General features: G+C 38.6%; 1 protein-coding gene across 1 annotated transcript in view; it reads right to left on the minus strand.

Moving 5' to 3' along the window:
* Positions 1–816: 816 nt before the first annotated feature.
* The window catches only part of XKR4 (XK related 4), a gene marked incomplete at both ends in the record, with an annotated part of 465,072 nt that continues 448,336 nt past the window's right edge, over positions 817–17,552 (minus strand). Inside the window, one exon of the mRNA XM_080693968.1 lies at positions 817–1,763. Within this exon, the coding sequence (XP_080550094.1) occupies positions 817–1,763 (947 nt within the window). The remainder of the gene's footprint in view (positions 1,764–17,552) is intronic.

Genomic DNA, 17,552 nt, shown 5'->3' on the forward strand with positions numbered 1-17,552 from the left:
GCAATTGAATACTGAATCATGGTTATCATTTAATTTATATCATGGAGTTACTGAGCTCCTTGGTCGAGTTGAAAGCCATACATATGCTGCATAGGATTCCTGTCATAAAGGCTGTTCCCAACTGAGAAGTGAAATACAAAAACAAATCCTGAAATGCGTAGAAAATGAACCATTTCATCACTGCTAACACATGTGTAAAACACTTGAATTTGCTGTCCAGTGGATAGGCTTTTTCACATGTGAAATTGGTTCCTGATGAGGACATGGTATAGGAATTCTTTTTTAAGCAGTACTATTTTTATTCCTGGAGTCTTGAGGAATATATATATATATATATATATATATATATATATATATATATTCTGTTCTTATATTTTTATGAGAATCAAAACTTTGCATCAAGAAAAATCACCTAAGCTATTTTGATAGAGGACTGTTATTTTTTTGTGTGTGTGTATGTGTGTGAGACTGAATATATTTTATGCAAAAATCAGTTAATGCCATTAAAACACTCTCTTGATGGGAGGCAAATTTTTCATAGTAATGGTACTCTCTGGAGGATGTACTCCGAGACTGTGTAGGAGTTGGGGAACAATAGTCCTTCTAAGCTGGTGCCACTCCATCAGGTGGAGTAGGAGACTCTCAGTGCTGCTGACTTGCAAGGAGACCAGCAGTCGGCAGTTAGAAGAACAAACCACAACCACGATGATGTGCAGACTGAGAACATTGCAGTCATCACCCTACTGTAGTCAGAATTGCCACAGCCCTGCTCTCACCCCTTCTTTTGCATGTTGTGGCTCCTGAAAATCCTTCTGTTTATAAAGTGGTTTCATATTCCAATCGCTCCTGAATAAGAGCATCATCTTTGTACTGCAACCTCGGTGGAGATGGGGAACATTCAAAGGCTAAGATGGCCTTTCTTAGGCTTCGGTCCAACACATGTCTCTCCCACGCTGGGTACCTATTCCTGAACAGGTCAATTTTAATGACAGATTCTTCAATCCGTGGTGGGCGAGATGAAGGGGTGGAAGGGGCTGTCGGCCTCACCTGAAAGACAGGCACACACCCATCCCGTTCCACAAACTTCTGATCACGGTCGCTGGCCACGCTGCGGTTGTTGGAGATGGACCGGAGGGTGCTGGTGGCCACTTCAGGAGGCAGAGAGAAGGCAGCGACCGGGTCCTCACAAGCACAGCTCGGTGACTGGCCGAATCGGGGCCCGTTGGGGTGAAAGAAGGCATAGTACATCAGCATAAAGACAACGCCTGTTAAAAAGCTGCTGAATACCACACACAGCGCTGGGATGGCAAATGCGTCAGCGATCTGTGGAGCCTTATAGAGGTACCAGAGGGCACTCAAGGCTGTGTTTTCCAGAAGGATCACAAAATAGTAAATGAACAGCCTGCAGCGGGTCCTGCCTTCCTTGACGTTGAACCAACTGAAGATGTAGATGATACCCACCACCATATCGAACACAATCTCTTCCCATTTAGTGATGCAGAATTCTGTCTCACAGTGGACGATCCAGAAGGTCATGATGCACCAGTGAAGGACGATGAAGATCCCAAAGTACAGCTGGAAAACAGAGGCAAAGAGGGCGAACGTGATGACCCTGGCGGCAATGGTGAAGAAGTGCCAGCAAAACTGGATGATAACGGCCATGTAGCTGATGGGCTTCTTGTCGTCCCGAGAGTCCCGCAGGGCCTTCTGGTAGGAGGCCAGGGCCCACGCCAAGGACACCAGGGAGGCTGCTGCAGTGAAACCTATAAAGAAAGGCAAACAGGAAGATGGTCTGTGAAAAGTGACATGCAATGGGACTTTGAAGTCAAGTCACCCAGAGCTGGGTGCTTGCACTTGGCTAGCTGTGACCTCAGTAAAAGTTCTGAATTCCTTTGCTTTTTTGCTGGCTTAAACACTTCGATGGGGATCCTAGAAACTATTCTAAGGCCCTGCCAAAGGGAGAAAGCTTGATATTAATGGAAATGCTACTCAGTACCAGTATGAAGTCTGAGATCTAGAAAGGGGGCAGACCTCAGTGTTCTGTGTACTTGGTGTAAATAGACTGAGGAGATAGTTTTATGTAGTGAGAGAAGACTGCAGGATGGAAGTGCAAAGGAACTGGGCTGCTGTTTCAGCATGACTGCTTACCTGAGTGACCTTGGGCATTCATTGAAACAGGTGTTTTCATTTGTAAACCCCTATCAACTTGGAGATTCTGAAGTTGTAAGGTACGAAGTATCACAGGAAACATGAAGGACTATTCTCCCCAGCAGGAATAAACATAGTTCATTCCCAGAAAACAGCTACTCTTTCTTTAAAATAAAGAAAAGAGCCCACAGGGTCAGCTCAGCAATGTTTCTGGTGATACCTGGTGTGTGGTATGTCCTAATGCAATCCCATACCCTCTCTACAGATTTATCTGTGCCAACTACTTTTTTTCTTTTTTCTTTTGCAGTACTTGGGATGGAACCCAGGGGCATTCTACCTCTGAGCTACACCCCAGCTCTATTTTTTATTATTTATTTTTAAACAGGATCTCATTGGGTTGCAAATGGCCTCACTAATAGCTGAGGCTGTCCTGTCCATGAACTGCAATCCTCCTGTCTCAGCCTCCCAAATGCTGTGATTATAAGCATGCACCACCACACCTGGCATGTACCTTTCCTTTAAAAGACAAAATCTGTTCCCTGTCATTCATCTCTCAGCCTTTCAGAGATTAAAGATTGTATTGAAATCATCCTTTAGCCACTTCTCTTATTTTTATTATTTTTGTGATACTGAGGGTTGAACCCAGAAGCATTCTACCTCTGAAATACATCCTCAGCATTTTTCATTTTGAAACAGGGTCTCACTAAGTTGCTGCGGTCTCTCTAAGTTGTTGAGGCTGGCCATAAACCTGCGATCCTCCTGCTTCAGTTTCCCAAATACTAGGATTACAGGTGTGTGCCATTATGCCAGCTTTCTTCTCATATTTTATCAGCTCACTTTGACAAGTATTTCCTCTAAAAGTAGGTTTCTAAAACTTAGAAGCCATTTTCATTGCTTTTCTGTAGTTTTGCTCCATTTACTGTGTCTCAAAAAAGTTCATGTCCATGGTCCCAATATGGCCAGAGCTTTCCTACAATCACACTAGCCTCCTAGAAGAGAGATATTTACTTTGCCAAAGGAGTGTTAGGTCAGTCTGTACTTTTAACTGGTTTACTTATGGAGCAGTCCTGAGATTCACCAAGACTATAAGAAAGGCCTCCTGTATTTTTTCTTTTTTTGGTGGTACTGGGGTTCCTGGAAGCCCTTCTACCTCCGGGCTACACTCTCAGACCTATTTTATATTTTTGAAACAAGGTCTCTTATGCCAGCGTGGCTGGCTTCAAACCTGCGAGATCCTCCTGTCTCCGCCTCCCAAGCACGGGGATTACAAGCATGCGCCACCATGCCCGGCATGAAAGGCCTCCTGTATTTTAAAGTCTAGCTTATTTTCCTATTCTCATCAAATTTATTATTATTATTATTATTATTGTTATTATTATTATTATTATTATTATTATTATTATTTGTGGTACTGGGGATGGAACCCTTCTACCTCTGGGCTACACTCCCAGACCTATTTTATATTTTATTTGGTAGCAGGGTCTCTTAAGCCAGTGAGGCTGGCTTCAAACCTGCGTGATCCTCCTGTCTTCGCCTCCCAAGCATGGGGATTACAAGCGTGCGCCACCATGCCCGGCTCAAACCTATTATTAATCACAACCAGGTCACATTATAGTTTTTCTCCCTCTTTGGAAATAATAGAAGGCGTGTTAATTTCTAAGAGCTTATGATGGAATTTGTATTTTATTTTATTTTATTTTTGGTGGTACTGGGGTTCCTGGAAGCCCTTCTACCTCCGGGCTACTCTTCCAGACCTATATTTTTATATTTTTATATTTTATTTGGAAACACACCTAGCTTGTATTTTCTTTTTAAAAATTATTTTTATAGAAAAAACTAACCTTTGTTGAAAAATACCATTGTCTTCCATTCTTAAAAATAATTTTTTTAAAACACAATTATTAGCTGGGCATGGTGGCACATGCTTGTAATCCCAGTACTTGGGAGGTTGAGACAGGAGAATCTCAGGTTCACAGCCAACCTCAGCTACTTAGTGAGGTACTCTGCAACTTAGTGATACCCTGTTTCAAAATAAAAAATAAAAAAATAGAGTTAGGGGTGCAGATCAAAGGTAGAATGTCTCTGGGTACTGAAAAATCCTCAGTACTGAAAAAAAACCAACCAACCCATAAAACATGACTCTTTGGAAAGGGTCACATTAATTGATAGAAAAAAAAAACGCTCAACCATCAATTAAATTATTTCTTACTCATCTTCTTTGTTTAAGGCCACTTCCTTAGCAGAAAGCTCAGACATAAGAATGGGGGTCTTCAGGTTTTTTTTCTGGTCAGCATAAAAAAATTTAATATTGCTGTAAGTCACAGACAACTATCTATGGTGATATTTCTGGGTTAGTCAGTACACAAAGGGATTTATCAATTTCTGCATGATGGAAAACAGCAACATTAGTTATATAACAACTTCAGAAGTAAAAAGAGAGAGAAAGAAGAAAGTTAAGAAATAGAGAAAGTGAGAGCTTGGGGGAAAAGAGGACAGAACAAAGACTATGTGAATGATAGATTGGTTTGGGATCAAAGAACAAAAAGTTGTGCCGTTTTAATTTAAATACCTTTGTATAGCAAAGAAGCTGCTCAAAAACCACTCTTTATCTGTATCAGCTATAGACTCACAGACAGTAATAGACTGTGTTTGGCCAGATTTTAACCCAGGTGCCCTATCTGCACCTAGCACTCTTCTCCTTCTCATCCTCCCTGCCCTCTGCAGGAGCACTTCAACATAGTCATCTTCAGAAGATGACAACAGTGTTGGCCACACTTTTGTAAACCAAAGAGCCACTTGATGAAACCAGGGAGGTGAGTTTCTTTCATTTTGCTTAGGAATATGTTGCATAAGGCCAAGTTCAAAATCCTAAATGCTTCCAAATCCAAAAATTGTGGGAGGCCCAAATGATACTACAAATGGAAAATACTTTACATGACCTCATGTGTCACAGTCAAAATGCAAGATTATTACCTTCAGACTATGTGTTCATGATGTATATGAAACATGAATGGATTTTCTGTTTGACTTGAATAACATCTCTAAGATATCTCATTATCATGTTTATGCAAGTATTTTAAAAAATCAGAAATCATTGGCTGGGCGTGGTGGCGCACGCTTGTAATCCCTGCGCTTGGGAAGAAGACAGGAGGATTGCTCAGGTTCGAAGCCAGCTGCGCGCGCTGGCTTAGGACACCCTGTTTCCAAATAAAAAATGTAAAAATAGGTCTGAGAGTGTAGCCCGGAGGTAGAAGGGCTTCCAGGAACCCCAGTACCACCAAAAAAAAAAAAAAATCAGAAATCAGAAATACAGGAGTGGATATGTGGCTCAGTGGTACAGTACTTGCCTAGCATGCATGAGGCCCTGAGTTCAAGCCCCAATACTGAAAAAAACAAAACAAAAAACAAACAAAAGAATGAGTGAATAAATAAATAATTCTGAAACAATTCTGGTCCCAAGCTAATCATATAAAGTATACTCAAATGTAATAACAAACTTTAAGTACGCAACACGTACTTAAATGTAAACATAATTGTAAAATTACCTCTCATCAGATGTAAAAGAATAGAAAAATGAGCCTCATCCAAATTCCCCTGTCATTTTCATCCCTTTCAGTTCATAGTCTTATGAATAATGCAGTCTATGTTTTATGTTTGACTGGGAATTTGAGATGCTATGTTGGCCATTTGGAATTGAATACCTTCTATCAGTTTTTCTTTCTTTTTTAAAGTTTCTCTTTTTATACACATGATTTACTACTAAAAGAATTTACACCAAAGAAGAAGTTCATGTCCATCCTGACAGCCTCTTTTACAAATTCTCTTCTTTAGCAAAAATTAGGATTTCTTTTCTGCATTTGATTATGGTTTTGTATTCTTTTGTTTTGTAATAAATTTTATAAGACAAATACACATCTGAACAGAAACATGGGGCCATTTTAGAGCTAAATCCCTGAGCATTCATCCACATTTTTAAACCCATCTTTGATATTTCAGTTTCATCAATTACAAATTTCAGTAGGTGGACTACAAATTCATAGTTGCCAGGGAATACTTCTTAGATTTTTTGCTCTTTATGCTAATAATATCAACCTGGTTGTTTCCAGTGTCAAGATGAATTCCCTTAGGATAGCACTTTCTTGTTAGAAAATAGTTCTCAAAAACTTACAATGCTTCATCAACAGATGGATGGATTACAAAATTAGAGAAATACACACAATGGAATTCTACTCAGCTATAAAGAAGAACAAAATCACGTCATCCACAAGAAGATGGAAGGACCTAGAGAACATTATGTTAAGTGAGATCAGCCAAGCACAGAAAGAGAAGGGACATGTTTTCTCTAATATGCCCAAATTAGGGACTATCAGGAATACCAGTGGGACTCCAGATAATGGATGGGAAACCTCAGCAAAGCTGAAATGGAAGGGTAGAGATGAAGAAGGCTGAGGTTGACTAATGGAGGAACTACATCCAAATGTGTGTAAAAGTATGAATGCAGCATGGTTAACCAGGACACTCATTGTTGGGAGGGGGGAAGGGTAAGTGGGGGATGGGAAAGGGCACCAAGCACAGTCTGAATGTATTCCATTTTCAATATGATCCACATACAAATAAATAAATGAAAAAACTTACAATGTACAGTGGCATAGAGCACAGAGCTGTGGGCATTATTATTTTTTATTTTTTTATTTTTGGTGGTATTAGGGTTCCTGGATGCCCTTCTACCTCTGGGATACACTCCCACAGGCTACACTCCCAGACCTATTTTTTAACATTTTTATGTGGAAACAGAGTCTCTTAAGCCAGCGAGGCTGGCTTCGAACCAGTGCGATCCTCCTGTCTCCACCTCCCAAGCGCGGGGATTACAAGCGTGCACCACCATGCCTGGCCTCTGTGGGCATTATTTTAACTAGCAATATTATAAGTTTTATTTGAGTAATATTTGAAACTTATGGAAAAGTTGTGACACTAAGAAAACACATTTGAGGACTTCTGGAAAGATGGCGACCAAGAAAAGCAGTGTTTATGAGTCCTGCTAACAATCGATCTCTATGCCACAAAATCAGCGCTTTTAATAGCCAGAAAACACCATCAGCAGAGAAATAAAAACTGTAAATACAAGGCACAGAGAAAAAGAAGACTAGAAGAACAACCAAAGACCAGAAAAGAAATCAGCCTGCATTGTGGCAGTGGAACCTTGCTGGCGCCATCTTCCCTCACAGCACCAGCCTTCAGAGAAGAAAGGGACTCAGAACAGAGGTCAAAACGAGAAAAGAAATACGTGAGCCTCACAGCCAAGGCGCAACAGCAGCACCATATTTCCAGCAGTGGCAGTGAGTTCACTGCACCTGTGGCAGCTCCAGATCAGTGCACTAAATAACCATAAGTGAAATTGCGGGCCTTAAAGGAGAATCCCAGTACTGCAACTCCAGGGACTTGAGCAGCTTTGAAAATCTCCCTAGGTCTGAGATTTTGCAGTCCAACCCAGTGAAGGAGTAGTGGTGGCAGAGATACCACACCTCAGTTGAAGCTTCCTGTGGGAAAACACCCAGCCTGGCACCCTCATGGTCTCATGCAGTCTCAATTAACTCCCTGGGTCTGAGACTTTGCGATACAATGCAGTAAAAGAGTAGTGGTGACTGAGATTACCACAGACTTGAGATCCAGAGCACACTAAGTGAAGTCATAGTGACACAGAGAAGAACCCAGAGAAGGCACAAACTTCTGAAATCATGGGGAAGATGAATAACAATGGAGCAATGAACTACCACAACCCCACAACATCAGAACCTGATAACACAGAAATTCAGAGATCTCCAGAAGATCAAATCAGGAATGTAACTGTAGAAATAATACAGGACCTTCAAAAAGAATTTAGAGAGAGTTTAAAAGAAATAAAGGATGCAGTCATTGAAGTAAAGTCCTCAATTCAAAGTATAAACAATCAATTAGACCACAAGGAGGATAGAATCTTACTCCTAGAAGATGATCACTCCAAAAATGAAAGCATAGTTTATAATTTAGAAAAAAAATCCAACAGCAGGAATTTGACATTGAAGAAATATGGGCCCATTTTAAGAGAGCTAACCTAAGAATAATTGGAATAGAGGAGGGAAAAAAAGGTGAAACCAAAGGGATCAATAATCTCTTAAAGAAAGTAATAGCAGAAAAATTTCCAAACATAGAGCAAGAGGTCAATTCACAGGTCCAGGTTCTTACAGAACTCCCTTCAGATGGGATCAGAGAAGAGGTTCCCCATGCCACATAATTGTCAAAATGACCAATGTGGAAGCCAAGGAGAGAGTCTTAAAGGCAACAAAAACAAAAGGCCAAGTGACATTTAGAGGCAAACTAATTAAAGTCACTCCAGACTTTCCAAACCAAGTCATGAAAGCCAGAAGAGTTTGGAGTAACATATTCCAAACTCTGAAAGAAAACAACTTCCAGCCAAAACTTTTCTACCCAGCAAAAATATCAAATTAGATGGGGAAATAAGAAGCTTCCATGACAAACAGAAACTCAAGGAATTTATGACTTCAAAACCAGCGCTAGAGAAAATACTCAAAGAGATTAACTACAAAGAAGAAATAGGTAATACATGCCAGAACCAGAGAAACAAGATTTTCCATCCAGCAGACAACTAAGCAAGAAGAATAAACAGTATCTTACACAGAAATAAAATCTTAACATGTTAGTAATTAAAAATTATCTCTCAATAATCACACTGAATATAAATGGCCTCAACTCCCCAATAAAAAGATATAAAGTGGCAAGATGGATTAAAAAACAGAATCCATCCAACTGCTGCTTAAAAGAAACACACCTTACAAGTAAAGATAGGAACAAACTCAAGGTAAAGGGCTAGAGCAAGGTAATCCATGCTAACGGAACTTGAAGGCAAGCAGTAGTAGCAACTATGATATCAGACAAGTTAGACTTCAAACCCAAACTTATTAGAAGAGACAAAGAAGGTCATATTATACTGGTAAAATAAATAATCCAGCAAGAGGAGATAACAATAATCAACATCTATGCCCAAACATAGGGGCAGCTACTTTCATAAATCAAACTCCTTGTGACATGAAGTCACACATAAATCCCAATACAATAATACTGGGAGACTTCAATACACCTCTCATAATACTAGACCGATCTTTCAGACAAAGGGTCAGTAAAGATGCCTCAGAACTAAAGAACACTATTAACCAAATGGACCTTTTGGACACATACAGAATATTTCACCCAAATACAGCAGAGTTTACATTCTTCTCTGCTGCTCACGGAACCTTCTCCAAAATAGATCACATCCTGGGACACAAAATGAGCACTAGCAAATTTAAAAAATCTTACATACTTCCCTGTGTCATTTCAGACCATAATGGAATGAAACTAGAAATCAACTATAAGAAGACCCAGAGAAACAACATAAACATGTGGAGACTCAACACCACACTTCTGAATGAAGAATGGGTCATAGAAGACGTAAGAGGTGAAATCAAGAAATTTCTAGAAAGAAATGAAAATAAAGATACAACATATCAAAACCTCTGGGACATTTTGAAGGTAGTATTAATAGGAAAATTTATAGCACTAAGTGCTCACATAAGAAAAGCAGAAAATCTTCAAATAAATAACCTAACAACACACTTCAAAGCCCTTGAAAAACAGGAACAATCTAATACCAAAGCCAGTAGAGGAAGTTATTAAACAGACAGGAAGTTATTAAAATTAGAGCATAAATTAACAAAATAGAGAATAAAAAAAACTACAGAGAATGAACAAAACCAAAAGCTGGTTTCTTGAAAAAAATTAACAAGATAGATAAACCACTAGCTGACCTAACTAAAAAAAAAAAAAAAGAGAGAGAATCAACCCAAATTATGAAGATAAGAGAAAAAAGGGAGACATTACTACCGACAGTGTAGAAATCCAGAGGATCATCAGAAACTACTTTGAAAAATTATACTCCAACAAAATAGAAAATCTGGAGGAAATTGACAACTTCCTAGATAAATACAACCTTCCTAAACTGAGTCAAGAAGATATAGAACACTTTGACCAACCAATAACAATCAAAGAGATTGAAACAGCAATAAAGAGCTTACCATCAAAGAAAGCCAAGGACCAGATGGCTTTCCAAGTGATTTCTATAAAACCTTTATAGAAGAGCTAACCACAATTCTTCTCAAACTATTTCATGAAAAAGAAAAAACTGGGACTCTCCCAAATACATTCTATGAAGCCAACATCACACTAATACCCAAACCAAATAAAGACAGTTCAAGGAAGGAAAACTACAGGCCTATATCTCTGGTGAACTTGGATGCAAAACTATTAAACAGAATACTAGCAACACGCATTCAAAACCACATCAAGAAAATCATACAGCATGACCAGGTAGGGTTCATCCCAGGGATGCAGGGCTGGTTCAACATAAAAAAATTAATCCATGTAATTCATCATATAAACAGAATCAAAGACAAAAATCACATGATTATTTCAATAGACACGGAAAAAGCATTTGGTAAAATTCAACATCCATTTATGATAAAAACACTGCAGAGAATTGGAATAGAAGGAACATATCTCAACATCATAAAGGCAGTCTACAATAAGCCTACCACCAACATCATATTAAATGGGGAAAAACTTCAAGAATTCCCCCTAAACACAGGAACAAGACAAGGATGTCCATTATCACCACTTCTCTTCAATACAGTACTAGAGACTCTAGCCAGAGCAATAAGGTAATAAAAGGAAATCAAACAAGTACAAATAGGAAAAAGAAGAACTCAAACTTTCACTATTTGCAGATTACAACATGATAGTATATTTAGAAAACCCGACAAACTCAACCAAAAGGCTTATAGAACTTATCAACAAATTCAGCAAAGTGTCTGGATAAAAAATCAATTTAAAAATCAGAAGGTTTCCTGTACACTAACCATAAATCCACTGGAAAAAAATTCAGAAAATATTTCCACTCAGGATCTCATACAAAAAAAATAAAATATGTAGGAATAAACTTGACCAAGGAGGTAAAAGATCTCTACAAAGAAAATTATAAAACATTGAAAAAAGAAATCAAAGAAGATCCTAGAAGATGGAAAGATCTTCCATGTTCATGGATTGGCAGAATAAATATTATTAAAATGGCCATCCTTCCAAAAGTGATCTACAGATTTAACGCAATGCCCATTAAACTACCAAGATCATTCTTCAAAGACATAGAAAAATCAGTCCTTAAATTTATTTGGAATAACAAAAAGCTCAGAATAGCCAAAATAATTCTCAGCAACAAACACCATGCAAGAGGAATCACATTACCAGACTTTATACTACAAAGCCTTTGTAATAAAAACAGCATGGTACATAGACCAATGGATCAAAATAGAAGACATGGAAGCAAGTCCACACACTTTCAGCCAATTGATTTTTGACAAAGGGGCCAAAAACATTTACTGGAAAAAAGATAGCCTGTTCAACAAATGGTGTTGGCAAAACTGGTTAACCATATGTAGAAAATTGGAAATTCTTCCCACTCTTTCACCCTGCACAAAAGTCAATTCAAGATGGATCAAAGACTTGGAAATCAAACCAGAGACCTTGAGGCTTCTTGAAGAGGGCATAGGTCCAACACTGCAATACATAGTCACAGATAAACACTTTCTCAACAAGACTCCAAAGGCACAACAAATTAAAAGGGGAATCAATACATGGAATTGCATGAACTGAAGAGCTTCTGTTCAGCAAAGGAAACTGTTAAGAACCTCAACTGAGAGCCAACAGAATGGGAGAAGTTTTTTGCTACCTACCCCTCTGATAGAGGACTAATATCTAGAATATACAGAAAACTCAAGAAACTCAACACTAAAAAAAAATCATCCAATCACAAAATGGGCAAGCGAACTAAACAAACACTTCACAAAAGAAGAAATTCAAATGGCCAATAAATGCATAAGGAAATGCTCAACATCACTGGCAATCAGAGAGATGCAAATCAAAACTACCCTGAGATTTCACCTAACTCCAACGAGAATGGCAATCATTCAAAACACAAACAACAACAAATGCTGGCAAGGATGTGGAGAAGTGGGAACTCTAAAACATTTTTGGTGGGATTGCAAATTCGTGTAACCACTTTGGAAAACAGTATGGAGAATACTCAGAAGAATGGTAACTAATCTACCATTTGGTCCAGCAATACCACTTCTGGGTATTTACCTAAAAGAAAGGAAACCAAACTACCAAACTAATGCATGTGTATCTATGTTCATAGCTGCTCAATTCACCATAGCCAAACTATGGAACCAGCCAAGATGTTCATCAACAGATGAATGGATTACAAAACTGGGATATGTACACAATGGAATTTTACTCAGCCATAAAAAAATACAGTTGCGGTATTTTCAGGGTAATGGATGGATCTTGTGGACATTATGCTACGTGAGATTAGTCTTTCACAAAAAATAAGAAATCAGATGTTTTCCCTAATATGTGAAAGCTAAAAAGAAATGGCTCATAGGAGGAACTCTAGATGAAAAAGAAAATTCTATAAAGGAGCAAAAAAGACAAACTCAATGAGGAGATGGGACAGGGGAACAAGGAAATCTCTAAAACATGCAACGTACTTAAACATATTGAAGTCAACCACTAAGCCAAGCAAAGGAAGGAGGGATGGGGAACGAATAGGGTGGGAAACGGGTAGGGGTTAAATTGGTGATGTGTACATGTATGTACACACAAGTTTTTTTACCCCAATATGATGTATGAATATAATGCACCAATAAAAATTTAAAAAAAGAATAAAAAATAGGGCAGAGGATGTAGCTCGAACATCAAATGCCCTTGGATTCCATCCCCAGACCCACAGTAAATAAATAAATACATAAATAAATAATCTGTTAAAAAATAAAAAATAAAAAGAGCACATTTGACATCTATATATTTTTAGCCTACATTGTCATTGGCTTAATTTGCTTTATCATTGCACCTTCTCTCTTTCTCTCTGTCTCTCTCTCTCTCTCTGTCTGTCTCTCTGTCTGTCTCTCTGTCTCTCTCTCTTTCTCTCGCTCTCTTTCTCTTTTTCAGAATATGTTGCATGGCTTCTTACCCTATGGTATGTCAGTACTTATTTACTGTGAATAGACATATTCTCCTTCATAACTTCAGCAAAATTATCATTTTAACTAATTTAGCATCGATATTCTTTCTAATCTATCTTTAATATTCCAGTTTAATCAGTTGACCTTAAAAATGCCCATTGAAGATTTTCTCCCTGGTATGGGATCACAACTACGATATCAATTTAGCTTTTTTGGGGGGGGATATTTCCATTGACTTTCTTTATCATTTATGACACTGAAATTTTTGAAGCATGTAGTACCTTGTGAAGGAACACTGCTCTTATTGTGGGTTTGTCTGCTCTTCCCTCTTGACTAGATTCAGGTTATGCATTCTAGGAAGAAATATGTATGTGACATTGAAAAACAGGTTTTCTTCCACATTGTTAAAATACTAAAATTACTTCAGTTGTCCAGGACATAAGTAATGTGTGTCTCTGTGTTTCCTTTCAAAGTAATGAATAGCATATCACTCATAAAAACTTTATTATCAACTACCAAAACAGACAGAGGGGACTCAGAGAGATTATATGATTCCTTAAAATGTTAAATACAACTTCGAGAGACCCTGTTTCAAAGTAAAAAATTAAATTAAGAGGATTCAGAAGTAAAATTCCCTTGGGTTCAATCCCTAACACCAAACAAGCAAACAAACAAACCAAAACAAAAAGATTTAAAATGTTAAAATAGGGGAGCTTACTAAGTGCTGTGTGCATGTATGTCACTGTCAACATGCTTTACATTATGATGTGAGAATTATAATGCACACATAAAAGCACATTATAAAAATGTTAAAATAAATAAGGCCTCTGAGCTGACTTAGTGCCATGATCTCATTTATAGAAAAGAAATCGAGTCTCACTTTTGAGATGTTAGGTGATTGATCTTCCCTCCTCCCTGCTTCCCACTTGTCATGGATGAAAACTGTCTCTAATCCATCTGAGGCAGACCTCCTGCTGCCTGGAAAGCAGATCCCATTAGTTATCGTGCCTCTCTCTGTATGTCACTCTCTCTGTCCAAGGGAGCCTTACCTGGGCCTTACAAACATGTAACAAATCACCATTATCCCAAGACACAGCATCTGCTTGATTTGATCTCGTTTTTATTTCAGTCTGTCACCTGTTTTATTTCCTTTTGTTTCTGTCTCTCCATTTGTATCTGTCCATCCTTGAACTGCACCTTGGCCTTGTGTGGGGTGCATTTCTGGGTTGTCTTCTCTTCTCATCTCTGAGTCCTTCCACCCTCTCCCAGGCCCTGAGCCTTCAGCTTGGTGGGCAGCAGGAGCCCATCCTGACCACCGGCTCCTTCAAGCTCCTGAACTGCTGTGTGAATCTTTCTTTGGGACCTCACCTAGAAGTAGTCCAGCTGTAGGTGACAATTTCTCTTTTCTCATGGAAGGAACACAATTTCTCCCCTTTGCTCCCCTGTGGTTAGTGTAATACCCTTCTTAGAATAAGAGGGAATTGAACTTCCAGGTGGGTTGCCACAGTTCTAAGAACAGGATTTTATGTGCAGCTTGATTGAAACACCACCTGTGAAGCCACCCAAATCCCCAAATTCATAATGCCTATGTGTGTGAGCTTTTGTCTTTCACTGGATTGGGTTCCCTAATCCATGTGTCTTTGCTTTCTTACTGCAAAGATGATCAGTGTGACTTGTATACAACTGTTCAAAGACCAAACAGTTGAAATATTAGTTTATTCCATCTTTTTGGGCTTATTAGATGACAGATAGATAGACATAAAGACAGATATTCCTTTTCTTTGGATAAGTGTAGGTAAAGGATATAAAACCCTAGGAAATATTATAATCCAAGAGTTTTGATTTTTAAACCTCTATACTAACCTCTCTGCTCTAGGCCTTTGAAGATACTGTGTACGATGCCAGAGGCTGGTTTCTCAGAGTCTGTCTAAAATTCTTGTCCACTGTGACTAAAGATTGTTCACAATAAGGGTTTGGGGTCTAGTGCTAGGTATTTGGCTAATTAACATTTCAAAGAAAACCAATGCATTCATGTCATGTAGTCCAGTGAACAGCAAAGGTTGGCATTCTTCCCCCCTTGACTTCCACTTTTTATGGATATCATTTTTTCCTTTAGGGTCTCTCTGGATGTTTTTCCTTTCTCTTCCACCCTTCCTTCCATTTATGAGTCTCTCTTCTTCTTCCTCACATCTACTCCACTCTTCCTTTGCTTTATTTTCTGCTCCCATTGGATATAATTTTAACTGAATTATTTAAAAAAGAAATAGCTATATTATTAAGACTCACTGTTGTCCATGGCCAACCTCAAAACTTCTTTTCAAACAAGTAAAGTTTAAGAATAAAAAAGAAACATAATTGATTTAAAAATCAATGCCCTGTGTCATAGTTTATGGTTTGAATCTCAGTGGTTAATGTTTTATTTTTATTTTTATTTTGGTACTGGGGATTATACCCAGGAACACTTTACCTCTGAAGTACACATCAGATCTTTTTCATTTCATTTTAAAATAAAGAATCACTAAGTTGCAGAGGGCCTTGCTAGGTTGCTCAAACTGGCCTGTGATCTTCCTGTCTCAGCCTTCCAAGTCCTAGGATTACAGACATGCACACACAGCTGTTACACCCTTTTGGTGGGAACTGTGGGAGGCCTCAAAAGCAAACATGGATTTGAAGCAATGCCATGAAATTCAGACCATGAATATAGAATAGTTACAAGCAGACTTAGTCCATTTTCTATTGCTATAAGAAAATACTTGAAGCCAATACTTTATAAAGAAAGGAGGTTTATTAAGTTCACAGTTCTGGAGGCTCCAGAGCATGGCATCAGCATCTTCATGGCCCTGGTGAGAGCCTCATTCTGGACAGCATCACATTAGTAGGGGTGTGTGTGAGAATGGCTAGTGACATGCAGGACAGAAGGCGGTAGGTAAAGCTCATAGGTAGAATCCCCCTGGGTTCAATCCCCAGTACCAAAAAATAAAATAAAATAAAGTTGAATTAAATTAAATAACCAAAGATCCAGCAGAACAAAACATCACTAACCTCTGCTTTTTATCACAAAAAACTCATGCTCCTATGAATTTCTTCTAATTTTTACCTAATCACAATTTTAATACAAGAGGTAGAGAATTCTGTATATCTAAGAAACCAACTACTTGGAGTGGGGTTGATAAGGAATGTGAAGCTCTATCATCTTAATTCAATGATTTTCTCTTGGAAATAGTAAAAAGGGGACTAGTATGGGATATAGGACTCCAGGAAACATAATCCAAAGGTCCTTTTGCTTTTGAAACTTCTAGATTAGGAAATGGCTGTTTCTGGTTTCCCAAGGTAATTTTGTTCTTTCTGTGGGCTTGTTTCTACATCAGGCACCCCATGGTCTTCCTCCGGAGCACTTATCACAGTTTTTACTTATGCTTAATTTTTGTACTCTTTTAATTATTGCAACTCTCCCTTTAGGTTTGGATAAGTCCCTTTCTTGTTCATCTTTTTTCCCTTGAGGCATTGCACAGTGCTAGATGTATATTAGTAATTGGCATTCAGAGATGAAGGGAGGAAGGTTACAGAGTGGAAGACAGGCAAGGAAGAGTGGGAAAGAAAGGAGGAAAAGAAGAAATAGGTGCAGAACCACATAGAGAACAAAATGTTCAAGCAATTTCTACAATTCTTCATTGCTCGCCTAGTCTGCTCTTTGAAATTTCACTTTGAGCTGCAAATGCCAAAACACTGTGAAATAAAATCAGTACTGCTGCCATGCTGTTTGTGGTCTGGGTGTAAACTAGAGTTCCTAGAAATCTCCAGAGAATGCTTTGCAGGATTTATAGCCTAATTCCCTAGATGTACAGGGTTTGGGGAATTGAACCAAGTGCTCTAATTCTTTTATTCTTCTGCAAAGAGAACAAACCTGTCTCTTTTTTCCTTGGGGAGGGCATAACCTTCCTCTCCAACAGGCAAGCTAAAGGTCACAGTCTTAGAGAAATGCCCGAGCCAAAGGTCCATTTCATAATAAAACTAAAGCTGGTGTGAATGAGTTTTCTCTCTTTCTTTATTAAATGTAAAAATGAACTATTATGAAAAATTTCAAACATGCCCCAAAGTAGAGAATGATAGATGCAGTCTACTCTTCCTGTAGAATCAGCTCTGAATGTGCCTTTCCTATTTCTGTCTGAGCTGAGAGTGAACCCACTGGTAGTTGGGGGTCTCTGGGTTCTTGGATGCCCCCACCCCAAGTGGTAGCTCTCCAGGTGCACTGGTCCTGTCCTCCCTCTGCCATCCCTTCTCAAATGTGACAATAAG

This window comes from Muscardinus avellanarius, assembly GCF_963383645.1.
Source record: "Muscardinus avellanarius genome assembly, chromosome: 4".
In the NCBI taxonomy this organism is placed as follows: Eukaryota; Metazoa; Chordata; class Mammalia; order Rodentia; family Gliridae; genus Muscardinus; species Muscardinus avellanarius.